This window comes from Phyllobates terribilis, unplaced genomic scaffold (assembly GCF_046119375.1).
Source record: "Phyllobates terribilis strain yellow unplaced genomic scaffold, ASM4611937v1 Scaffold_4__5_contigs__length_816908805, whole genome shotgun sequence".
Classification (NCBI taxonomy): domain Eukaryota; kingdom Metazoa; phylum Chordata; class Amphibia; order Anura; family Dendrobatidae; genus Phyllobates; species Phyllobates terribilis.
Window position 1 is genome coordinate 799,334,904 of NW_027362764.1, and position 25,807 is coordinate 799,360,710.

The 25,807-nt window shown below is 51.9% G+C and overlaps 2 protein-coding genes across 2 annotated transcripts; both read left to right on the top strand.

Annotated features, from left to right (window-relative positions):
* Positions 1-22,279: 22,279 nt before the first annotated feature.
* LOC141264545 (histone H4) lies at positions 22,280-22,611 on the top strand. Its single transcript, XM_073676820.1, has one exon. The coding sequence runs from the start codon at positions 22,300-22,302 to the stop codon at positions 22,609-22,611; it is 312 nt and encodes a 103-aa protein (XP_073532921.1). The 5' UTR covers positions 22,280-22,299.
* An 848-nt stretch (positions 22,612-23,459) lies between these two features.
* LOC141264546 (histone H2A type 2-B-like) lies at positions 23,460-24,216 on the top strand. The gene has a single exon (XM_073676821.1). The coding sequence runs from the start codon at positions 23,488-23,490 to the stop codon at positions 23,872-23,874; it is 387 nt and encodes a 128-aa protein (XP_073532922.1). The 5' UTR covers positions 23,460-23,487; the 3' UTR covers positions 23,875-24,216.
* Positions 24,217-25,807: the final 1,591 nt, after the last annotated feature.

Consider the following 25,807-nt stretch of genomic DNA (forward strand, 5'->3'; position numbering starts at 1 on the left):
TGATCAGTGTCACCACCTTGTCCCTGCAGAGCTGTATGATCAGTGTCACAACTTTGTCCCTGCAGAGCTGTATGATCAATGCCACCACCTTGTCCCTGGAGAGCTGTTTGATCAATGCCACCACCTTGTCTCTGCAGAGCTGTATGATCAGTTTCACCACTTTGTCCCTGCAGAGCTGTATTATCAGTGTCATCATCCTTGTCCATGGAGAGCTGTTTGATCAGTGTCACTACCTTGTCCCCACAGACCTATATGATCAGTGCCACCACCATGTCCCTGCAGAGCTGTATGATTAGTGCCCCCACCATGTCTCTGCAGAGCTGTATGATCAGTGTCACCACCTTGTCCCTGCAGAGCTGTATGGTCAGTGCCAACACCTTGTCCCTGGAGAGCTGCATGATCACAGCCACCACCTCCTCCCTGCAGAGCTGTATGTTCAGTGCCAAAACCTTGTCTCTGCACAGTTGTATGATCAGTGTCAACAATTTGTCCCTGCAGAGCTGTATGATTAGTGCCCCCACCTTGTCTCTGCAGACCTGTATGATCAGTGTCACCACCTTGTCTCTGCAAAGTTGTGCGATCAGTGTCCCCACCTTGTCCCTACAGAGCTGTATGATCAGTGCCACCACCTTGTCCCTGCAGAGCTGTATGATCAGTGCCACTACCTTGTCCTCGCAGAGCTATATGATCAGTGCCACCACCATGTCTCTGGAGAGCTGTATGATTAGTGCCCGCACCTTGTCTCTGCAGAGCTGTATGTTCAGTGTTACCACATTGTCCCTGCAGAGCTGTGTGATCAGTACCCTCACCTTGTCTCTGCAGAGCTGTATGATCAGTGTTACCACCTTGTCCCTGCAGAGCTGTGTGATCAGTGTCATCATTCTTGTCCCTGCAGAGCTGTATGATCAGTGTCACCACCTTGTCCCTGCAGAGCTGTATGATCAGTGCCCTCACCTTGTCTCTGCAGAGCTGTATGATCAGTGCCACCACCTTGTCCCTGCAGAGCTGTATAATCAGTGCCACCACCTTGTCCCTGCAGAGCTGTTTGATCAGTGCCACCACCTTGTCCCCGCAGAGCTATATGATCAGTGTCACCACCTTGTCCCTGGAGAGCTGTATGATCAGTGCCCCCAATTTGTCTCTGCAGAGCTGCTTGATCAGTGCCAAAACCTTGTCTCTGCAGAGTTGTATGATCAGTGTCACCACCTTTTCCCTGCAGAGCTGTATGATTAGTGCCCCCACCTTGACTCTGCAGACCTGTATGATCAGTGTCACCACCTTGTCTCTGCAAAGTTGTACGATCAGTGTCCCCACCTTGTCCCTACAGAGCTGTATGATCAGTGCCACCACCTTGTCCCTGCAGATCTGTATGATCAGTGCCACTACCTTGTCCTCGCAGAGCTATATGATCAGTGCCACCACCATGTCTGTGCAGAGCTGTATAATTAGTGCCTCCACCTTGTCTCTGCAGAGCAGTTTGATCAGTGCCACCACCTTTTCCCTGCAGAGCTGTATGATCAGTGCCACCACCTTGTCCCTGCAGAGCTGTGTGATCAGTGCCACCACCTTGTCCCTGCAGAGCTGTATGATCAGTGCCACCATTTTGTCCACTCAGAGCTGCATGATCACAGCCACCACCTCCTCCCTGCAGAGCTGTATGATCAGTGCCACCACCTTGTCCGTGCAGAGCTGTATGATCAGTGCCACCACCTTGCGCCCTCAGAGCTGTAGGATCAGTGCTACCACCTTGTCCCCTCAGACCTGTATGATCAGTGCCACCATCTTGTCCCCTCAGAGCTGTATGATCAGTGCCACCACTCTGTCCCCGCAGCGCTGTATTATCAGTGTCACCACCTTGTCCCTGCAGAGCTGTATGATCAGTGCCACCACCTTGTCCCTGGAGAGCTGTTTGTTCAGTGCCACCACCTTGTCTCTGCAGAGCTGTATGATCAGTGTCACCATCTTGTCTCTGCAGAGCTGTATGATCAGTGTCATCATCCTTGTCCCTGGAGAGCTGTTTGATCAGTGCCACCACCTTGTTCCCGCAGAGCTATATGATCAGTGCCACCACCATGTTCCTGTAGAGCTGTAAGATTAGTGCCACCACCTTAACCCTGCAGAGCTGTATGATTAGTGCCACCACCTTTTCTCTGCAGAGCTGTATGATGAGTGCCATCAACTTGTCCCTGCAGAGCTGTATGATCAGTGCCACCACCTTGTCCTTGCAGAGCTGTATAATCAGTGCCACCACCTTGTCCCTGCAGAGCTGTATGATCAGTGCCACCACCTTGTCCCTGCAGAGCTGTATGATCAGTGCCACAACCTTTTCCCTGGAGAGCTGTTTGATCAGTGCCATCACCTTGTCCCTGCAGAGCTATATGTTCAGTGTCACCACCTTGTCCCTGCAGAGCTGTATGATCAGTGCCACCGCCTTGTCCCTGGAGAGCTCTTTGATCGGTACCACCACCTTGTCCCCGCAGAGCTATATGATCAGTGTCACCACCTTGTCCCTGCAGAGCTGCATGATCAGTGCCACCACCTTGTGCCTGGAGAGCTTTTTGATCAGTGCCACCACCTTGTCCCCGCATAGCTATACGATCAGTGCCACCACCTTGTCCCTGCAGAGCTGTATGATCAGTGCCCTCACCTTGTCTCTGCAGAGCTGTATGATCAGTGTCACCACCTTGTCCCTGCAGAGCTGTGTGATCAGTGTCATCATCCTTGTCCCTGCAGAGCTGTATGATCAGTGTCACCACCTTGTCCCTGCAGAGCTGTATGATCAGTGTCACCACCTTGTCCCTGCAGAGCTGTATGATCAGTGCCACAACCTTGTCCCTGTAGAACTGTTTGTTCAGTGCCACCACCTTGTCACGGCAGAGCTATATGTTCAGTGTCACCACCTTGTCCCTGCAGAGCTGTAGGATCAGTGACACCACCTTGTCCCTGGAGAGCTGTTTGATCAGGGCAACAACCTTGTCCCCGCAGAGCTATATAATCAGTGCCACCACCTTGTCCCTGCAGAGCTGTATGATCAGTGTCACCACCTTGTCTATGCAGAGCTGTATGATCAGTGTCACCACCTTGTCCCTGCAGAGCTGTATGATCAGTGCCACCACCTTGTCCCCTCTGAGCTGCATGATCACAGCCACCACTTTCTCCCTGCAGCGCTGTATGATCAGTGCCACCACTTTGTCCCTGGAGAGCTGTTTGATGAATGCCACCACCTTGTCTCTGCAGAGCTGTATGATCAGTTTCACCACTTTGTCCCTGCAGAGCGGTATGATCAGTGTCACCACCTTGTCCCTGCAGAGCTGTATGATTAGTGCCACCACTTTGTCCCTGGAGAGCTGTTTGATCAGCGCCACCAGCTTGTCTCTGCAGAGCTGTATGATCAGTGTCACCACCTTGTCCCTGCAGAGCTGTATGAGCAGTGTCATCATCCTTGTCCCTGGAGACCTGTTTGATCAGTGCCACCACCATGTCCCTGCAGAGCTGTATGATTAGTGCCCCCACCTTGTCTCTGCAGAGCTGTATGATCAGTGTCTCCACCTTGTCCCTGCAGAGCTGTATGATCAGTGCCACCACCTTGTCCACTCAGAGCTGCATGATCACAGCCACCACCTCCTCCCTGCAGAGCTGTTTGATCAGTGCCACCACCTTGTCCCTGCAGAGCTGTTTGATCAGTGCCACCACCTTGTCCCCTCAGAGCTGTATGATCAGTGCCACCACCTTCTCCCCGCAGAGCTTTATGATGAGTGTCACCACCTTGTCCCTGCAGAGCTGTATGATCAGTGCTACCACCTTGTCCCCTCAGAGCTGTATGATCAGTGCCACCACCTCGTCCCCTCAGACCTGTATGGTAAGTGCCACCACCTTGTCCCTTCAGTGCTGTATGATCAGTGCCACCACCTTGTCCCCGCAGAGTTGTATGATCAGTGTCACCACCTTGTCCCTGCAGAGCTGTATGATCAGTGCCACCACCTCGTCCCCTCAGACCTGTATGATCAGTGCCACCACCTTGTCCCCGCAGAGTTGTATGATCAGTGTCACCACCTTGTCCCTGCAGAGCTGTATGATCAGTGTCACCACCTTGTCCCTGCAGAGCTGTATGATCAGTGTCACAACTTTGTCCCCGCAGAGCTATATAATCAGTGCCACCACCTTGTCCCCGCAGAGCTATGTAATCAGTGCCACCACCTTGTCCCTGCAGAGCTGTATGATCAGTGTCCCCACCTTGTCTCTGTAGAGCTGTACGATCAGAGCCACCACCTCCTCCCTGCAGACCTGTATGATCAGTGCCAACACCTGTCCCTGCAGAGCTGTATGATCAGTGCCACCACCTTGTCCCCTCAGAGCTGTATGATCAGTGCCACCACCTCGTCCCCTCAGACCTGTATGGTCAGTGCCACCACCTTGTCCCTTCAGTGCTGTATGATCAGTGCCACCACCTTGTCCCCGCAGAGTTGTATGATCAGTGTCACCACCTTGTCCCTGCAGAGCTGTATGATCAGTGTCACAACTTTGTCCCCGCAGAGCTATATAATCAGTGCAGCCACCTTGTCCCCGCAGAGCTATGTAATCAGTGCCACCACCTTGTCCCTGCAGAGCTGTATGATCAGTGCCCCCACCTTGTCTCTGTAGAGCTGTATGATCAGAGTCACCACCTTGTCCCTGCAGAGCTGTATGATCAGTGCCACCACCTTTTCCCCTCAGAGCTGCATGATCACAGCCACCACCTCCTCCCTGCAGAGCTGTTTGATCAGTGCCACCACCTTGTCCCTGCAGAACTGTATGATCAGTGCCACCACCTTGTCCCCTCAGAGCTGTATGATCAGTGCCACCACCTCGTCCCCTCAGACCTGTATGATCAGTGCCACCACCTTGTCCCTTCAGTGCTGTATGATCAGTGCCACCACCTTGTCCCCGCAGAGTTGTATGATCAGTGTCACCACCTTGTCCCTGCAGAGCTGTATGATCAGTGCCACCACCTCGTCCCCTCAGACCTGTATGATCAGTGCCACCACCTTGTCCCCGCAGAGTTGTATGATCAGTGTCACCACCTTGTCCCTGCAGAGCTGTATGATCAGTGCCACCACCTCGTCCCCTCAGACCTGTATGATCAGTGCCACCACCTTGTCACTTCATTGCTGTATGATCAGTGTCACCACCTTGTCCCTGCAGAGCTGTATGATCAGTGTCACAACTTTGTCCCTGCAGAGCTGTATGATCAGTGCCACCACCTTGTCCCTGGAGAGCTGTTTGATCAATGCCACCACCTTGTCTCTGCAGAGCTGTATGATCAGTTTCACCACTTTGTCCCTGCAGAGCGGTATGATCAGTGTCACCACCTTGTCCCTGCAGAGCTGTATGATTAGTGCCACCACCTTGTCCCTGGAGAGCTGTTTGGTCAGTGCCACCAGCTTGTCTCTGCAGAGCTGTATGATCAGTGTCACCACCTTGTCCCTGCAGAGCTGTATGAGCAGTGTCATCATCCTTGTCCCTGGAGAGATGTTTGATCAGTGCCACCACCTCGTCCTCTCAGACCTGTATGATCAGTGCCACCACCTTGTCCATTCAGTGCTGTATGATCAGTGCCACCACCTTGTTCCCGCAGAGTTGTATGATCAGTGTCACCACCTTGTCCCTGCAGAGCTGTATGATCAGTGTCACAACTATGTCCCTGCAGAGCTGTATGATCAGTGTCACCACCTTGTCTCTGCAGAGCTGTATGATCAGTGTCAGCACCTTGTCCCTGCAGAACTGTATGATCAGTGCCACCACCTTGTCCCCTCAGGGCTGCATGATCACAGCCACCACCTCCTCCCTGCAGAGCTGTATGATCAGTGCCACCACCTTGTCCCTGCAGAGCTGTATGATCAGTGCCACCACCTTGTCCCCTCAGAGCTTTATGATCAGTGCCACCACCTCATCCCCTCAGACCAGTATGATCAGTGCCACCACCTTGTCCCTTCAGTGCTGTATGATCAGTGCCACCACCTTGTCCCTGCAGAGCTGTATGATCAGTGCCACCACCTTGTCCCCTCAGAGCTGCATAATCACAGCCACCAGCTCCTCCCTGCAGAGCTGTATGATCAGTGCCACCACCTTGTCCCCTCAGACCTGTATGGTCAGTGCCACCACCTTGTCCCTTCAGTGCTGTATGATCAGTTCCACCACCTCGTCCCCTCAGACCTGTATGGTCAGTGCCACCACCTTGTCCCTTCAGTGCTGTATGATCAGTGCCACCACCTTGTCCCCGCAGAGTTGTATGATCAGTGTCACCACCTTGTCCCTGCAGAGATGTATGATCAGTGTCACAACTAGAGATGAGCGTTGTTCTACTCGAACTGTTCGCCAATCTCAAATTCGAGCTGTTTTGGGCGGTGTTCGAGCCGGTCGGCGAACACGAACAATTTGAGAAAAATTCGGCTGTTCGAGGTTATGTTCGATAACTGTTCGTGCACCAAAATCATAACTGGATTTTTTCTCAGTAATGATGAAAATTAATGTTAATACGCAGTTTGAGTGTACAGCGGGGCGGGGGGAGGGGCAGGGGATGGATCTCTGCAGGAACAATGAAGATCTCCATTTTTTTTTCTCTTTCCCGCATTTGCAGTGGGGAGGTGCAATCTGTCAGCCTATCAGCAGCGCACACACGGAGCGAAGTGCTTTTTTTCACACAAGCAAGGGCATGTGTGATTGGCAGTGTATGTCACATGTCCTTGCCCTATAAGACCAAGCCATTTTCCCCGTCGCCACCATTTTCTCACTGCTGCAGCTGCGTGTTAGACGGCACCGCTGTTGCTGTGTGTGCTATACCTTGTTAATTTCAAGCCAATTTTCGCACAAATATACAGATAGCTTGGGAGTAGGGAATAGTTGTGATTGCAGTCCTTCTAAGGACTAGGTTACAGCATTTCCTACGACTTTTATCAGGGAGGTCTGTGCTCTTAAATAGATAGGTTGTGGGAGTAAAGACTAATTGTAATTGGAGTCCTTTTCAGGACTAGGTTACATGAGTTCCTATCAGTTTTTGCCAGGCAGGTCTGTGCCAGTGCTGTGCAAGTTTTTTTCACAGCATTTGGCTGAATCTAGCAAAGCTAATCCTTTTTGGCCTATTGCAGAGTGTGTTAGTCAGTGGAGTAGCCTATCTGTGTTGCAAGATATACCACCTGTGTATAGAATACCAATTTTTTTACTGCACCTAGTGAAGTAAAATCTTTTGGGCATAGCATCATTCTATTAGTCCATCTATACTGACCTCCATCAGGTTGCAAACTGAATATAATTTTTTTCTGCATCTAGCTCTGAAAAAATATTTGGGCTTCTAGCAGTGTGTGGGACTTGGTCTATTAGTCCATCTATACTGACCTACATCAGGTTGCAAATTAAAAATAATTTTTTTCTGCATCTAGCTCTGAAAAAATATTTGGGCTTCTAGCGGTGTGTGGGACTTGGTCTATTAGTCCATCTATACTGACCTACATCAGGTTGCAAATTAAAAATAATTTTTTTCTGCATCTAGCTCTGAAAAAATATTTGGGCTTCTAGCTGTGTGTGGGACTTGTTCTATTAGTCCACCTATACTGACCTCCATCAGGTTGCAAATTGAATAAAAAAATTTTCTGCATCTAGCTCTGAAAAAATATTTGGGCTTGTAGCGGTGTGTGGGACTTGGTCTATTAGTCCATCTATACTGACCTCCATCAGGTTGCAAATTAAAAATAATTTTTTTCTGCATCTAACCCAGCCAATAGTTTTGGCCTAATACCACAGTTTGGCCACTCAGCTCTGCTCGGTTACCATCCATTGTTTTTTTGTGCAAACAACTCCAGAGTTGTGAATTAGTTAACCACCAAAATGAGTGGAAAAAGGCCTGCTGCTGGTGGAAAGGGGAATAGGCGTGTTGGGAAGGGAAAAAAAGGTTGTGTCCGTGGGGTAGGTGCAGAAGAAAGACCATCTTCCAGCCAAACTAAAATGTCTACTTCTTTTAGCGGACAATGTGATAAGATCCCTTTCTTACGGCCACGCCAATCGCTACAAATTCCAGATGAGGCACAAAAACAGCAGGTGCTTCAACGGATATCAAGTGCTCCTTTAAGTGGGCTCTCCTCCACATCAACTTCAACATCACAAATACTCCAGTCCTCATAGGTGTCACCCAAATCGCACTTGCTTCCTCACAGCTCCCAAATCTCCAGCTGCCCGTCTGAGTATGAGGTAGAACAGATGGTTGAGTCTGCAGAGCTGTTTACTCATACTATAGCCTGGGAATCAGAGGTCGACTCCAGCGCTTCTGTGAATCCAGACGAGGAAATGATCTGCACTGATGCCCAGAATCTTTATGAGTCGGATCCAGGACCAGACGCAGAAGGTTCTGACCATAATGTAGACCCTCATTCCCAAACTGTAACTCCTGTTGGTGGAGACAATGAGGAAGACGATGATAAGACTCAAATACCTGATTGGAGCGACAACTTTAGTTTTTTGTCAGGGCAGGAACAGGTTGGCTCTGAGGACGACGGGTGTGATAACGCACAGGGTGATGATGATGAGGTCGGAGATCCCACTTACTGTCAACCCACAGTCAGCCAAGAGATGAGGTCAGCAGAGGAGGTGGAGGAAGATGCTAGTGACGACGAGGTCAGGTTGCGCCTTCCTGGACAGAGACGTAGTACTGGAAGCACGTCAACAACTGCATCCTCAAACACAACTCTGCCTCTCACCACAAGTCATGGTGGCTCTTCAGGTCGCATGGGTGCTAAGCCTTGCATAGCCTGGGCATTTTTTCAGATCGATAAAGATGACCCAACTCGTGTTATCTGTAACATTTGTCAGCAAAAGCTAAGTAGAGGCCAAAAAATACATAGTTTGAGTACTTCATGCATGAACCGGCACATGGACATGAAGCATAAGTTGCAGTGGGAAGCTCAGTGTGCTACAATGCGGCCTAGCCGGCCGGGCCAACCACCGTCTGCCATATCTTGTGCATCCGCGGCCTCTTCATCCTCTGTGACTGGGGGGACAGCAGTCACACCTGTTTTGGGGCGCAGACCTGCCACCTCTTTACCCGCAACAGCCAGCGTGATTGGCAGGTCATCATTTTCTTTGGAGGTGGTAACACCAGCTGGTGTTGAGCGCTGTCCGACATCGATAGCACCACCTTTGGATCAAGGCAACCTAACATGTCCGCCTGCATCTTCCTCACAGACCGGCAGTTTGCCGGGGACACCCTTATCAACCCCGTCTAAGCACAATAGCCAGCCCTCGGTCCCTCAGATGTGGACAAGTAAAAGACCATTTCCTCCTAGCCATGAGAAAGCTAAGAGGTTGAATTTCACCATCTGCAAGCTCTTGGCTACAGAAATGCTGCCTTTCCGCCTGGTGGACACAGAGGATTTTCGAGACCTTATGTCCGTCGCAGTGCCCCAGTACCAGATGCCCAGTCGGCACTACTTCTCAAAGAAAGGTGTGCCTGCGCTCCACCAGCATGTCGCACACAACATCACCGCTTCTTTGAGAAACTCTGTGTGTGACAGGGTGCATTTCACCACAGACACTTGGACGAGTAGGCATGGACAGGGGCGTTACATGTCGCTGACTGGGCACTGGGTAACTATGGTGACAGCAGGACAAGGGGCTGCTGTCCAAGTCTTGCCGTCCCCACGAGTTGTGCGTCAATCCTCTTTATGTCAAAGTTCCTCCACTGCTTCTGCCTCCTCAACCTCCTCTCGGTCTTCCACCTGCACCCAAAGCCTGTCTGGTCATGCCACAAGCTTTCTAACTGCGCAGAAGGGATCCTGCACACCTCCTTACTATGCTGGCAGTAGGGCTCAACGTCATCAGGCGGTTTTTACATTGAAATGTCTGGGAAATGTGAGTCACACAGCTGAGGAGTTGCGGTCAGCTCTGGAGAACCAATTTCATGAATGGTTGTCTCCACTGGACCTGAAACCAGGGAAGGCCGTGTGCGACAATGCTGCAAACCTGGGTGCGGCCCTTCGCCGGGGCAATGTCACACACGTGCCTTGTATGGCTCACGTGTTGAACCTGGTTGTCCAGCAATTTTTAGCCCACTATCCCAGACTAGATGGCCTTCTGCAGAGGGCACGGTCGCTGTGTGCTCACTTCCGCCGTTCGCATCCCGCAGCTCAGCGACTTACATCTCTACAGAAGTCGTTGGGCCTGCCACTTCACCGGCTAAAATGCGATGTGCCTACCCGGTGGAATTCAACTCTGCACATGTTGCAGCGACTGTGGCAGCACCGACAAGCCCTGGTGCAATACGTTCTGACGTATAGCCTGGGCCAACGAGATTCAGAGTTGGGGCAAATCACGCTGGAGGAGTGGTCTCAGATCAGGGACCTATGCACCCTTCTGCACAGTTTTGAAATGGCGACGAAGATGTTTAGTGCTGACGATGCCATTATCAGCATGACTATTCCGGTGATTTACATGCTGGAGCACATGTTAAACAGAATTCGGAGTCAGGTGGTGGCACAAGAGGAGGTGGAGGAAGTAGAGGAGGAGGAGTTGTATGCGGAAGGGCTAACATCTGCAAGGTCCAGACGGTCGGCAGCACCAAGGCGGCAGGCATGTGAGGGTGGGGGAGATGGTTTTACCAGGGCGCATGGTAGCAGCCAAACTAGTGAGGAAGGTGCAGGAGCCCAGGAAGAAGTGGAGGACGAACTGATGGAAGACTCATCAGATGAGGGAGACCTTGATCACATTTCTGTTGTGCGAGGTTGGGGGGAGAGGACAGAGGAAGGAAGCATGATTGTTACCTCGCCACCAACACAACAGGGACTTGGTGCTCCTGGATGCGCAACACACATGAGTGCCTTCTTGCTGCACTACCTGCAACATGACCCTCGAATTGTGAGAATTAGAAATAATCCTGACTACTGGGTTGCCACACTGTTAGATCCCCGGTACAAAAGTAAATTTGCAGAAATTATTCCTGCCATAGAAAGGGATGCACGCATGCAGGAGTATCAGCAGAGACTGTTGCAGAATCTTGCATGTGCTTTTCCACAAAATACCAGTGGTGCACGTAGTGAATCTCACAGTTCCAACTTGCCAACCGTGGGACCGTCAAGTGTTCAGCACTCAAACCGTAACAGAACCACAGTATCTGCTGGTAACATCAATTTTGCGGAATCATTTCACCACTTTTTTAGCCCATCCTTTGCAAGGCCACAGGAGACAAGAAGTCTGACACATAGTCAACGCCTAGAGACGATGGTACAGGAGTATCTCCAAGTAAACATTGAAGCCACGACTGTGTCACTGGACCCTTGCTCTTTTTGGGCTTCCAATCTGGATAAATGGCCGGAGCTAGCCACTTACGCCTTGGAGATCTTGTCATGCCCCGCAGCCAGCGTTCTGTCTGAACGTGTGTTCAGCGCTGCTGGTGGTGTGCTGACAGATAAGCGCACGCGGCTCTCCACTGATAATGTAGACAGACTCACGTTCATAAAGATGAACAAATCATGGATCCGAAACGACTTTTCTACCCCTGTGTCATCCTGGGGAGAGTAAAAGCTTGATGATTGGTTAAAATCACCCTACCAACCGTTTTAAGCTTTCAAATTACTAATCATGTTTATCTGTATCTTGACTGGAAAATAATTTGGGCTTTGTAGCAGTGTGCAGCACTGATCCTATTAGGCCATCTATACTAAAGCTTCACCAGATTTAAAATTAAAAATAATTTTTAGCTGCATCTAGCCCGGAAAATAATTTTGGGGCTCCGAGATGCGCAAGACACATAAGTGCCTTCTTGCTGCACTACCTGCAGCATGACCCTCATATTGTCAGAATTCGAAGTAATCATGACTACTGGGTTGCCACACTCTTAGATCCCCCAAACTTTTCGATCAACCTTTTCATTTTAATAAAGACCAAAAAAATGGTCATTTTTGAAATTATAAGCATTAGCAGGTTGTTAGAAACTGAAATCAAACAGTTTTCAACTCAAAACTTTATTCTAGGTGATGTTACATTTTCACATAGGACCCCTTGTTCGAAAGGAGCTTCTGAACTCTCTCGTCCATTGAATTTGTCAGGTTTTGGATGGTTTCTGCTTCAATTGTTTTGCATGAGGACAGAATACCCTCCCAGAGCTGTTGCTTAGATGTGAACTGCCTCCCGCCATCATAGACACTCCTTTTAATGATGCTCCAAAGGTTCTGAATGGGGTAGAGGTCAGGGGAGCATGGGGGTCACACCATAAGTTTGTCCCCTTTTATGCCCATATCAGCCAGAGATGCAGATGTGTTATGTGCAGCATGAGATGGTGCATTATCATGCAGAAAAATGATCTTGCTGTGAAATACACGGTTCTTCTTCTTGAACCATGGCAGGAAGTGCTGTTTGAGAAAATCCACATACATTATGGAGTTCATCTTTAGCGCCTTCAGGGATCCTAAAGGGGCCGACAATCTCTCTCCCCATGATTCCAGCCCAAAACATTACTCCACCTCCTCCTTGTTGGCGCTGTAGCCGTGTTTGCGTGGGGTGTCCATCAACAAGCCATCCTCCACTCCATCCATCTGGACCATCGAGCGCTGCACGGCACTCATCCGTGAACAAAACAGTTTTGAAATCAGTCTTCATGTAATGTTTGGCCCACTGGAGCCGTTTCTGCTTGTGTGAAGTGGATAGAGGAGGTCGACAGGATGGCGCATGCACAGCTGCAAACCTCTGAAGGACCCTGCATCTTGTTGTTCGGGGGACGTTGGAGGCACAAGCAGCTTCAAAAACTTGTCTGCTGCTATGACAAGGCTTTTTTGCCACTGCTCTTTCAACCTGACGTAATTGCCTGTAGGAAAGAGTCCTCAATTTGCCCTTATCAGCACGCACACGTGTGTACTGTGAATCAGCTACATACTTCTTGATTGCCAAGACACTTCATCCTGATCATCGCACAATGTTGATTGTAGTCATGCCTTGACCTAAACACTCCACAATTTGTTGCTTCTCAGCAGCCGACACATCCTTTTTCTTTCCCATTTTGGCAGAAAATGTAGGCTGCTTAATAATGTGGGACAGACTTCTTAAGTAGTCTTGCCTTTCATTGGACACACCTGCCAAACTAATTAGCACAGGTGTCTGCAATTGCTTACAGTGATATAAAGAGCCCTGACACACATCACCATCAATGAGTTTAACTGACAAACAAACAAATTCTTCCCTTATCACTCCTAAACACTTTTTGTATAATAATTTGGAAGGCAGTGTACATGTGCTTTTCCACAAAACACCAGTGGTTCACGTAGTGAATCTTACAGTTCTAACTTGCCAACCGTGGTCTGTATGGAGTTGTTCAATAAAGGGCCCAAAATTAAGATAACATAGATGGGAGAGGTCTCTATGAATAGGAATTCCTAAGTATTTGATACCCTGTGAGGGCCAGGCAAAGGGAAAGTTGGACTGGATGGAATCCTATATGGATTTAGGGAGGGAGACATCGAGGGCCTCAGACTTCGCTGCATTGATTTTAAAATTTGACCATGTAACAAAGTGATCTATTTCAGCCATAACAGCATGGATGGATATATGTGATTGAGTGATATATACTAGGACATCATCAGCAAATAGAGAGCACTTGTACTCGGTGCCTCCCACCTCAATCCACCTAATATTGGGGTTATGGCGAATTGATGAGAGCAGGTGCTCCGTCACTAGGATGTATAAGAGAGGGGACAGAGGACATCACTGCCTTGTCCCATTGGTGATTGTGAAAGGTGATGAAAATGTTCTGACGCACCCCCTGGGCCTTGGGACACCCGGAGCCGGACCCTTTTTGGTGGATGCTGGTGGTTGTAGTCTTCGTGGCGGCGACCCAGTTCCGTGGCTCAGGGCGGTCAAACCAGTGGCGGAACTATTTATGTGGTTTTCATGTTTAAATGTCCGACTACGCCACCCGTGGATTGCGGTCAGAGTGAACCGCCGCTACAGGGCAGACCACTGAGGCTGGTGTTGTGGGTGCAGCAGAGCGTAGCATAACTCCCCACGGGAGGAGTATAGCCTCAGGGCAGTGTATGCGGAGGATGGGGGTGATGGTGCAGGGCAGCAGCAGTAACAACACGGAGTCAGTGATGCAGTTCAGGGCCTTTACTCACAGTTCTTATTATCCAGACCACGTCTGCAGGTAACGGCTGCCCACGTCGTACTGTGCTCACCAGGTGAGGGGCTCAGACAACTCCCAGATAACTTTGGAGCACTTCACAGGACCCCCTTTGTGTGTCCTTTGTCTGGCCTTTCTTACCAACACTTCTGTCCGGCTGCCTCGGGCCTCCTCTTGGTAAACTTGGCGCCAGTTTCCCTGACCCTATGTGGTGCCTTCCTAGCGGGTGTAGCGAGGGGCTGCGCCACATAAAATGTCAGAGCCTCCGGTTTCTAGCTGAGGGTCGTTTCCTGCCTCCACTAGTTCGGGGACCGGTCTCCCCCTTTGGCCTGACCCCTCCACGCAGGTGGATTCGGGCGTGCGGTGGCGACTCGCCCGTCCGCACCCCTGGGATCCCTTCATTCCTCGTTCCTGGAGCCTTCTCCGCTCCTCTTCCTTCCTTCTCCCTCTTCCAGGCCTGGGCCTCTGTTACTAGGCCCGCCTCCGGAGCAGAGCTCATGCAGAGCCCCTGCTCCCTGCCACTTCTGCTCAGACTTCTCTGCACTGAACTAAGATGGTGCCCACCTTTTATACTCCCTTCTCAATGCACCCAGGAACTGCTTCCTCCCTGCTCCTGCACTACAGGGTTCCCCTTCCTCAGTGTTCCCTCCCCCCACTCCAGCCAGGGACAGGGACTGTCGTGCCCATCTCAGGGGCATATTGGTCGCCCTGCCCCACGGCAATGTGGTGTAATGCATGCAGGTGTCGGGTCCTGATCCACACTCCATCCTTACCTGAGAGTGAGATATCACACCTCTGGGTGAGGTGCAATACGTCTTTAGCAACCGAGCCCTCAGGGTGCTACAGTTCCATTTATCTTCAGCCTAGGTGACGTATTGTGATACAGGGCCGTGATTTTGGCTATAAAAGGGTCCCCTAGACCCCTACCCCAAGCTTTTTAAGAGAATCATATATGGCGTGCCAGGAGACTCTATGGAATGCTTTCTCAGCATCCAACGAGAGTATCTAATTACAAATTTTTAACTGCATCTAGCCCAGGAAATACTTTGTGCCTAGTAGCAGTGTCTGCTAGTAAGCGGATTATCCCGGCTGTTAAGCAAGCTGCACCACCTGTAGTTTAGACACTTAATTTTTTCAAAGGAAATGCTTCGGGACCATGGGATACTTAGTGAAGAGCATCAGGAGGCACCCCAAGGCATAGGGGCTGGGACTGGCAGTAGGATGCCTTGCGGTGGACAGCCGAGCTCGATCCTTATAAAAGCTTTTTAACTGCAGCAGCTTTAGTGGACGCTACTGGAGCTGGAATTACCGCGGCTGCTGGCATGAGACTTGCCCTCCAATAGATCCTTGTAAATGGATTTAAAGTGTATTCATTCAAATTAGAGAGACAATTTAAATTAAAAAGCTTAGAGCTGCCTCCACCACAGGGGGGCTCGCTCGACCCACCAGTGGACAGGCACCAGTATTGGGAGAGGGGGGCTGGCCGTCAGGGTTCACCGCGGCTCTGGCACAAACCCGGCGACACGGAGGTGGCACGGGCAGGAGCGGACTGGCCGTGTCGGCTTCTCACTTTTTGGATTTTAGAAGGGCATGACATGCCTATATCTGTGTCTCCCCCTCCTTTTACTCCTCCACCTCTTTTATTTTCGCATGACTATATGTACTTGTCACTTTTCCATGTGTTAGTTATGTCTTCTGAGCAGTTTGTCAGCTTTTGGACACCTTTGAAGGTGTTTTCTATGTGTTTCTATGTGTTTTTGTTTGCCTGCCATTGGTTTTAACGGTGTTCGAAGGTGTTCGACGAACAGTTTGACGAACAGTTCGGCGAACACACGGGTGTTCGACGAACCGAACCGAACTCGAACACTACGGGGGTGGCTCAACACTAGTCACAACTTTGTCCCTGCAGAGCTATATAATCAGTGCCACCACCTTTTCCCCCAGAGCTATATAATCAGTGCCACCACCTTGTCCCTGCAGAGCTGTATGATCAGTGCCCCCACCTTGTCTCTGCAGAGCTGTATGATCAGAGTCACCACCTTGTCCCTGCTGAGCTGTATGATCAGTGTCACCACCTTGTCTCTGCAGATCTGTATGATCAGTGTCACCACCTTGTCCCTGCAGAGCTGTATGATCAGTGCCACCACCTTGTCCCCTCAGAGCTGCATGATCACAGCCACCACCTCCTCCCTGCAGAGCTGTATGATCAGTGCCACCACCTTGTCTCTGCAGAGCTGTATGATCAGTGCCACCACCTCGTCCCCTCAGACCTGTATGATCAGTGCCACCACCTTGTCCCTTCAGTGCTGTATGATCAGTGCCACCACCTTGTCCCCGCAGAGTTGTATGATCAGTGTCACCACCTTGTCCCTGCAGAGCTGTATGATCAGTGCCACCACCTCGTCCCCTCAGACCTGTATGATCAGTGCCACCACCTTGTCCCTTCAGTGCTGTATGATCAGTGCCACCACCTTGTTCCTGCAGAGTTGTATGATCAGTGTCACCACCTTGTCCCTGCAGAGCTGTATGATCAGTGTCACAACTTTGTCCCTGCAGAGCTGTATGATCAGTGCCACCACCTTGTCCCTGGAAAGCTGTTTGATCAATGCCACCACCTTGTCTCTGTAGAGCTGTATGATCAGTTTCACCACTTTGTCTCTGCAGAGCGGTATGATCAGTGTCACCACCTTGTCCCTGCAGAGCTGTATGATTAGTGCCACCACCTTGTCCCTGGAGAGCTGTTTGATCAGTGCCACCAGCTTGTCTCTGCAGAGCTGTATGATCAGTGTCACCACCTTGTCCCTGCAGAGCTGTATGAGCAGTGTCATCATCCTTGTCCCTGGAGAGCTGTTTGATTAGTGCCACCACCTAATCCCCGCAGAGCTATATGACCAGTACCACCACCATGTCCCTGCAGAGCTGTATGATTAGTGCCCCCACCTTGTCTCTGCAGAGCTGTATGATCAGTGCCACCACCTTGTCCACTCAGAGCTGCATGATCACAGCCACCACCTCCTCCCTGCAGAGCTGTTTGATCAGTGCCACCATCTTGTCCCTGCAGAGCTGTTTGATCAGTGCCACCACCTTGTCCCCTCAGAGCTGTATGATCAGTGCCACCACCTTCTCCCCGCAGAGCTTTATGATCAGTGTCACCAACTTGTCCCTGCAGAGCTGTATGATCAGTGTCACCACCTTGTCCCTGCAGAGCTGTATGATCAGTGCCACCACCTTGTCCCTGGAGAGCTGTTTGACCAGTGCCACCACCTTGTCTCTGCAGAGCTGTATGATCAGTGTCACCACCTTGTCCCTGCAGAGCTGCATGATCAGTGTCATCATCCTTGTCCCTGGAGAGCTGTTTGATCAGTGCCACCACCTTGTCCCCGCAGAGCTATATGATCAGTGCCACCACCATGCCCCTGCAGAGCTGTATGATTAGTGCACCCACCTTGTCTCTGCAGAGCTGTATGATCAGTGGCACCACCTTGTCCCTGCAGAGCTGTATGATCAGTGTCACCACCTTGTCTCTGCAGAGCAGTATGATCAGTGTCACCACCTTGTTCCTGCAGAGCTGTATGATCAGTGCCACCACCTTGTCCCTGCAGAGCTGTATGGTCAGAGCCACCACCTTGTCCTCTCAGAGCTGTATGATCAGTGCCACCACCTTGTCCCCGCAGAGCTGTATGATCAATGCCACCACCTTATCTCTGCAGAGCAGTTTGATCAGTGCCACCACCTTGTCCCTGCAGAGCTGTATAATTGGTGCCACCACCTTGTCCCCTCAGAGCTGCATGATCAGTGCCACCACCTTGTCCCCTCAGAGCTGCATGATCACAGCCACCACCTCCTCCCTGCAGAGCTGCATGACAACTCCCCCCCCTTATAAATTATAAGGGGGGGGGTTGTGACATCCTGCATGGGGCATTATAAGATATAATGCCTCATGCCTCCATACATTAAAAAAACAAAAAAAAATCAAATATTAACCTCACTCCTCACCTGCTGCCGCTGCTCCCGACTCCTCACCCGCGTCGGCGTCTTCCCGCTCTGCGCTGTGATGGCTCAGGAGAGAGCGCGGTGTAAAGATGTCACCGCACCCTCTGACCTGAGACGTCACAGTGCAGCAGCCGCGGATGGGACCGGAGCTGCTGTGGTGGCACAGGGAAAGTTAAGTATTGTGCCGGGGCCCGTATCACTGCGGGGTGCCTGACGGCGAGTGGGCCCCCCCCCTCCCGCCTGCTCAGGGCCCCGGCACTTGCCCGGGTGCTGACATGGGCCCTGATCAGAGCCACCACCTTGTCCCTGCAGAGCTGTATCATCAGTGCAATGATGGAGCGGACAGGGCTGATCTCTTGTCAGAATACATAGTTACACTGCTCCTCTGTAGCTGCCGGCGATCGGTCTAAGCGCTGCAGTCAGAGCAGACCTGCGGCGGAACAATGCGCTGAACTCTACTTCACACACTTCCTTGGTAGTTTCTGGGCTCATTGAATGTTCCTTCAGATGACAGTTGTCCAGGTCAGAACAGATGCCCGAGCTGTAGACGATCGCAGTGACTGCAGGAGGTTGTTCTCTGTACAGGGGGGAGGGGGCGGCGCAGTGTTCCGGTGTCTGCCGCAGTCTGCGCTGATATCAGGGAATGTGTACGGGGCGTGGAGATCTGCTGTGCAGCGCCGTGTACGGGGCGTGGAGATATGCTGTGCAGCGCCGTGTATGGGGCGTGGAGATCTTCTGTGCAGCGCCGTGTACGGGACGTGGAGAAATGCTGTGCAGCGCCGTGTACAGGACATAGAGATCTAGAGCACAGCGCCGTGTACGGGACGTAGAGTTCTGTTGTACTACTTCAGTCCCAGGGAAAGGTTACACCCTTCCTCACTATTACATTCCCCAACACTTTAATGATGGTCGTCCTCCACCGTACTATGCAACAAACCACAAGTAACATACTTAACATATATTAAATTACTATACGTTTTAGTACTCGACGATTCTTGAAATCTTCCTCTCAGGTGGATACCGGCCCTTCTCGGTTAAGGGCCCCGGAATAGCAACTCAGACAGTCCATTGTTATAGCGTTCAACAGTGTTCAGGAGTACAAATGCTTCTTGGTAAGTGTGGCACCCCTGAGGGTTCGACCGCCACAGGGATGCTGCACCTCTCCAATGGGGTGTGGTGTTCCTCCTTCGAGGTAAGAACGATGCAGCTGTCAGGACTCCACCTCTGCATCCAACACTACACCTCTCCCGCCCGAGGGGGGCTTATATGCACCAGGGTGCTGCCCCAGCCGGGATAAGAGGAGATGGGGGAACCATGTAGTGGGTGAGGGTGGAGGACGCACATTTAGGTTTCACCACAAAAATTAATATTTAATAAACAGCCATCTTGGGCTTATGGTCTTTTGATTGTGATCTTCATCACTGAACGTGGCTTTCTGTGTGAACCTGCTGTTGATGATGACACGGTCCTCGTGCTCTGGCCTTGAGGCGAGGAGCGGGCAAGAGTTAACGGCTGTCTCTACCCGGTCAAGGTCCCTACCTAAGAAGGCCTGGAGGGGAGCAGAGGAGAAAAGCTCCACAGGCAAAAGGGTCCCAGGGGGATGCAGATGGAGCGGTATAAGCCACCTGTCCTCACTATTCTGGCCTAGTCAGAGGGACTCCTGCTGCAAAAGGGGTACCGGCCCCCGATATGTGATTCTGTCACTTCAAGTCTTAGTCAGAGAAGCCCGGAAGGCTCAGAGGATCCGACCGGGTAACGGGCGAAGCAGAGTCGCCACCCGTACCCTTGTTCTGTGCATAGTCCAGAGGGAGACCCGGCCTTAGTATACGCACCACATAAGGACAGGAGAGGACCTAGTGGGAAAGTCTAGGAACACTCGGGTGCGGGGTCCCGATTAAGCACTTGAATTACTCGGAGGTTGTCGGGCCCCCGTCCCTGGTGACTGCAGAACTCCGTGAGGAGCAGGGAGAAGCCTTGCAACTGTACTCTCCACCGTGAGTAAAATCCTTGGAAGTCAACCCCTATGGCCTCCGGACTCTTTATTCTGCACTGCACCGCACCACCAGACCTACTACACTACAAGTCCCTCCATCCTCTTCTCTGCCCTGAGGCTCTGCTCCGCCTGTGGGGAGTAGTATCATCTCCGTCTGCCACTACATCCCGCCTCAGAGGACTGAACGCAGCGCTGGTGGCCTTCACCAGGTACCACAGGTGGCGTAGTGAATAAAACCACTCGATTAACACCAACTCTGAAAGCCCATTACACCTTTTTAAATGTGATGGCCCTGGGCACGGAACGGGTACAGGCCACGGCTACAACCCACCAAACATCTGACCCGGCTCCGAGTACCCCCATATCCCAGGGCAGGGCTGCGAGCGTCACATAAGGACCCTGGAAGCACAGTGTCCATATATTTAAAACGGGTCAAACACCAAATAGCCCCCAATCTCCATGAGGATGGTGCAGGAGGCGAAAACTGACCAATGAGAGCTAGATATAAAAGCAGCACTAATAGCAGGGATTATAGCCACTGTGCCAAGCACTAATAGAGGATTATGCTTGTCCCTTTTCCCTTCCTTCATATCTTCCTCCTGTGTTCCAGCCATCTTCCTGCATTTTCCTGTCTGTTCCATGTGAACAGAGCCCTGTCCTCTCTGCCTTATCCACCGCACCTGCGGTTTCTCTCCGCTCTGTCTTGGCCACCGCTCCGGCGGCTTCTCTCTGCTCTGCCTTACCCACCGCTCCGGCGGTTTCTCTCTGCTCTGCCTTGCCCACCGCTCCGGCGGTTTCTCTCTGCTCTGCCTTGTCCACCGCTCCGGCGGTTCCGCTCTGCCTTGCCCACCGCACCGGCGGTTTTCGCTCCGCTCTGCTTGCTCACAGCACCAGCAGTTCCTCTCTGTTCTGCCTTGTCCTCCGCTCCGGCGGTTTCGCTTTACTCTGCTTGTCTACCGCATCTGCGGCTCTGTACCTGTCTCCCAGTCTGTACTGGACCCTATCCAGCCTGCGCTCCAACCTGCTAGTATCTCCCTGTCTGCACTCCAGCCGTGCTTACCAGTATCTCCCTGTCTGCATACCAGCCGTGCTTGCCAGTGCCCACCTGTCTGCATACCAGCCTGCTTGCCAGTGCCCACCTGTCTGCATACCAGACATGCTTGCCAGTATCTCCCTGTCTGCATACCAGCCGTGCTTGCCAGTGCCCACCTGTCTGCATACCAGCCTGCTTGCCAGTGCCCACCTGTCTGCATACCAGTCATGCTTGCCAGTGCTCACCTGTCTGCATACCAGCCGTACTTGCCAATACCCACCTGCCTGTATGCCAGTCTAACCTGCCTGTTCCTGCATTCCCCGGTGTGGGTCAACAACTGTGACTGGGGTCTGACCTGGAGTCGCACCTGATCCCTCTGCTCGGTTCCTCCTTGGTCCACGGAGTCAACTGAGCCGCCGTGCAACCTTGGTCAGATCGGGTTGATACTTAGTTACGCCCCTCCAGGCACTCCTCGGTTCATGGTACAGTGGGATCACTAATCACGCACATGCCAGTCAGTCCGGGCGCGAGCGTAACAAGAGGATTATACCCACTGTGCCAAGCACTAATAGAGGATTATACCCACTGTGTCAAGCACTAATAGAGGATTATATGCAGAAAGGATTATGTCCACTGAGCTAAACCCTAATAGCAGGGATTATACCCACTGAGCTAAACACTAATAGAAGGGATTATACCCACTGAGCTAAACACTAATAGAAGGGATTATACCCACTGAGCTATATCCACTTTTCCGCTGATTTCCCTCTGATGTCACACACCCTTGGCTCTCCAGGCCGGTGGAGGCGTCTGATCGATGATGATCTCCCAGAGATTGATCTATTTCCAGCCTGGATCTCCCGCTGTCATTATTGGAGCAGGTAGGATCTCCAGTCTCCGAGCAGCAGCGGCGCCGAGATGAGGAGAGAAGCGGGAAAATTACAGCACAATGAGCGGGAAATTCAAAATCACCAACTGATCTGTGTTCAGCCAATCAGAGAGAAGGGGTGGAGATGATAATGCAAATTCAGTAACAAATCTCGCCCCGGAATCGCATCATCCCTGCGGTTCTCGCTCCGGTCCGCTCACCCTCTATAAAGGAAGGGCTCGGCGCTGCTCAGTCATTGTGTTCTGCTGATTACGTGGAAGATGTCTGGTCGCGGTAAAGGAGGGAAAGGTCTCGGGAAGGGCGGCGCCAAGCGGCACAGGAAGGTACTGCGTGATAACATCCAGGGCATCACCAAACCTGCAATCCGCCGTCTCGCTCGCAGGGGAGGCGTCAAGCGCATCTCCGGCCTCATCTATGAGGAGACTCGCGGCGTCCTGAAAGTCTTCCTGGAGAACGTGATCCGTGACGCCGTCACCTACACCGAGCACGCCAAGAGGAAGACCGTCACCGCCATGGACGTGGTGTACGCGCTCAAGCGCCAGGGCCGCACTCTCTACGGCTTCGGAGGTTAATTGTGTTCTCCGCTCCATCCTCACCCCCCAAAGGCTCTTATCAGAGCCCCCCACATGTACAGTGGAGAAGCTGTGATTCCTGCTGGATGAATGCAGTAATGAGGTGACGGGATCTCGGGTCTGGAGCAGGAGGCGCCGCGGTGTTAGATCCGCTCCCTGCAGCGTCAGGTGCTGGGGACGGAGGGGAGAGATCACTAATATCCGCGTCAGTGTAAAGTGCGGCCGGAGCTCCAGCCGATAGCGATCTCCTGTGCTCGGTCTGACGGATGAATCACATCGCTATAATACCGGCTGCGGGGAGAAGCGGATACCGCGCAACTAATCCGGGAATCGCACTCCTGTGTGGAAGGAAAGCGGCCGCCGATCACTGAGCACAACCTGATCGCCCGATCTCACACCGCGTATTGCACAGTGATAGGAAGAAACCAGCAGCGATTAAGCGCGAAATTAGGAATTTAGCCAGTCAGTACTAAGCATAAGTCTATTGCTCCGCCCACAGGCGGCTCCGGGTGATAGTCGCCATCTTTTAACCAGTTAGTGATTGATATCCGGAACCGGGAAGAAATCCACACCCGACCTCACTACAGGCAAAAAAGTAAACAAGCAAGAAAGCAATTAGCCAGTAAAGAGTTAATGTAACGGCTTTCACGAGCAGCTGTGATGAGGGCGGGTGGATGTTGGGTGAGAAAGTCATCTGACCTATGTGACGTCACACGTTCCTCCCCTACAGCTGATTGGTGTTTTCTCAAGTCTGATCTCCATAGGCGGCTTCAGATCCGTCCAATGAGAGGAGAGGAGGGCGGGGCAGCAGCTTATATAAACCTCCAGCAGCGCGGGCTCCTCACATTCTGCTGATTGTTATCTGCTGATAGAACGATGTCTGGACGCGGCAAACAGGGAGGAAAGGCCCGGGCTAAGGCCAAGAGCCGCTCATCCCGGGCAGGACTGCAGTTCCCGGTGGGCCGTGTGCACAGACTTCTCCGCAAGGGCAACTACGCCCAGAGGGTGGGCGCCGGCGCTCCGGTCTATCTGGCCGCTGTGCTGGAGTATCTGACCGCTGAGATCCTGGAATTGGCCGGTAATGCCGCCCGGGACAACAAGAAGACCCGCATCATCCCCCGACACCTGCAGCTGGCGGTGCGCAATGACGAGGAGCTGAACAAGCTGATGGGTGGGGTGACCATCGCCCAGGGGGGCGTCCTGCCCAACATCCAGGCCGTGCTGCTGCCCAAGAAGAGCGAGAGCAGCAAGAAGAGCAAGTGAGCGCTGCAGCCGATCTGTCCACAACCAAAGGCTCTTTTAAGAGCCACCACATCCTCCTGATAAGAGCCGGCACTGCCGATCAAATGTCTCCTATAGTGTGTATTAGATTATGTGCACACGTAGCATTTTTGTGGCGTTTTTTTGCTGCGAAAACGCTACGTAATGTTTTCCAGGTATTGCAGAAAAAACGCAGCCTGTCGAATGTGCGCTTGTGTCCACTGAATTCGCGCACATTGACTTTGAATGGACCACCGGTATAATTCAATTAAAGCCAATGTACGTGCATTCGCGGCAGAAACGTGCTGCGGGTGGTACCCGGGTCCTCATCACACCACCGCTCCCGCTGATAAGTGAGAGTGATGTGGCCGAGGGGAGCCGTAGTTTCCTCAGCCGAGCAAGGCACAACGTGGTGCAAATAAAAAAAAAAAAAAACAACACTACATTCACCTGTCCAGTGTCATCAATCACCTCGGTCACCTGAGCTCTGAGCTGAAGATCCAGTATTGGTGGTGAGGTCAGTGGGGTTGATCAGCTGATGAACCTCAGTGACCTCCTGCAGCAGCATTTGACGCGGCCCATGGGGGACTCAGTAGCCGGCCGGTCGATGCTGGGGATGTCACAGTGGCAGTGACCCAGGGTGGTCAATAAAAGGGGGGTTCAATTTTTATAGAGCTAATGTTCGTGACGCCATACGGCCTCCTCACACATCCCCTCCCTCTCCCCATACGGTCTCCTCACACATCCCTTCCCTCTCCCCATATGGTCTCCTCACACATCCCCTCCCTCTCCCCATACGGTAGGCTTGCACATCGCCCCCCACCCATTCTTGTCATTATGTTTCATGATAAACAAAAAAAATACTGGCCAGATGAAATGTAATAGTTTGACAGTAAGAGGAGATCTTTAAATTACTAAGGAATTTATTCAAAAGTTATACAGCAATTTACATAGGACTGCCCTATTATACATTTTGATATTTTTGGAGTCCTGGGTCTTCATTAGTGTTGAGCGAGCATGCTCGACACTGCTCAGTACTCGCCCGAGCATCACGCTACTCGGGATGTTCGGCGATCACCGAGCATTTCCGGGTTTCAGTCCCAAGGGGTGGTGGCTTCGGGACCGGGGGAGCACGCAGTTGGGAGGCGCCTGGGGAGGTCAGGCCTTGCGACCGGGCCTGGAGCGGGTTGGTCACAATCCTGCCAACTAAGCCAAAGCTGACTCGCCCCCTGGGCCGTGGGGTACTCGGAACCGGGCTTCTGTACGATGCTGGGGGTAGTAGTGGCAACCCGATCCCGTGGCTCAGGGTGGTCAGACCAAATGTTGTGGCAGTCTATCAATAGATTTGTGAATGTCCGACTACGCCACCCGTGGATTGCGGTCAGAGATAACCGCCGCTGCGAGGCAGACCGCTGAGGCTGGTGTTGGTGTGCAGCACAGGGGTAGGATAACTCCCCACGGGAAGAGTGTAGCCTCAGGGCAGTGTAAGTGGATGCTGGGGGTGATGGTGCCGGCGCAGCAGAAATCACAAAGAGTCCAATGGTGCAGTCCAGGGTCTTTTACTCACAGTTGTTATCCAAGTCACTTCTGTCAGCAAGGACTGCCCGAGCCGTGCTGCGTCCACCAGGTGAGGAGCTCGGTCAACCCCCAGGCAATTCAGGAGTATGGCACAGGACCCCCTTCTGTCCTTTCTCTGGCCTCTCGTGCCCCACCAGTGTCCTGACTTCTGTCCGGATACCGCGGACCGTGTCATGTAAACGTTGGCCTTCACATCCCGCTATCCTATATGGTGCCTTCCAAGCAGGTTTAGCGGGGGGTCACACCAATAAATGGTCACAACCTCCGGTTCTTGGCTGAGGGTAGATTCGCCTCGACCAATTTAGGGATCCGGTACCTTTCCACAGCCTGACCCTTTCACCCGGTATAATGGGGTATG

Coding starts and splice junctions, on each gene's coding strand:
- LOC141264545 (XM_073676820.1), top strand. CDS start 22,300: ATGTCTGGTCGCGGTAAAGGAGGGAAAGGTCTCGGGAAGGGCGGCGCC.
- LOC141264546 (XM_073676821.1), top strand. CDS start 23,488: ATGTCTGGACGCGGCAAACAGGGAGGAAAGGCCCGGGCTAAGGCCAAG.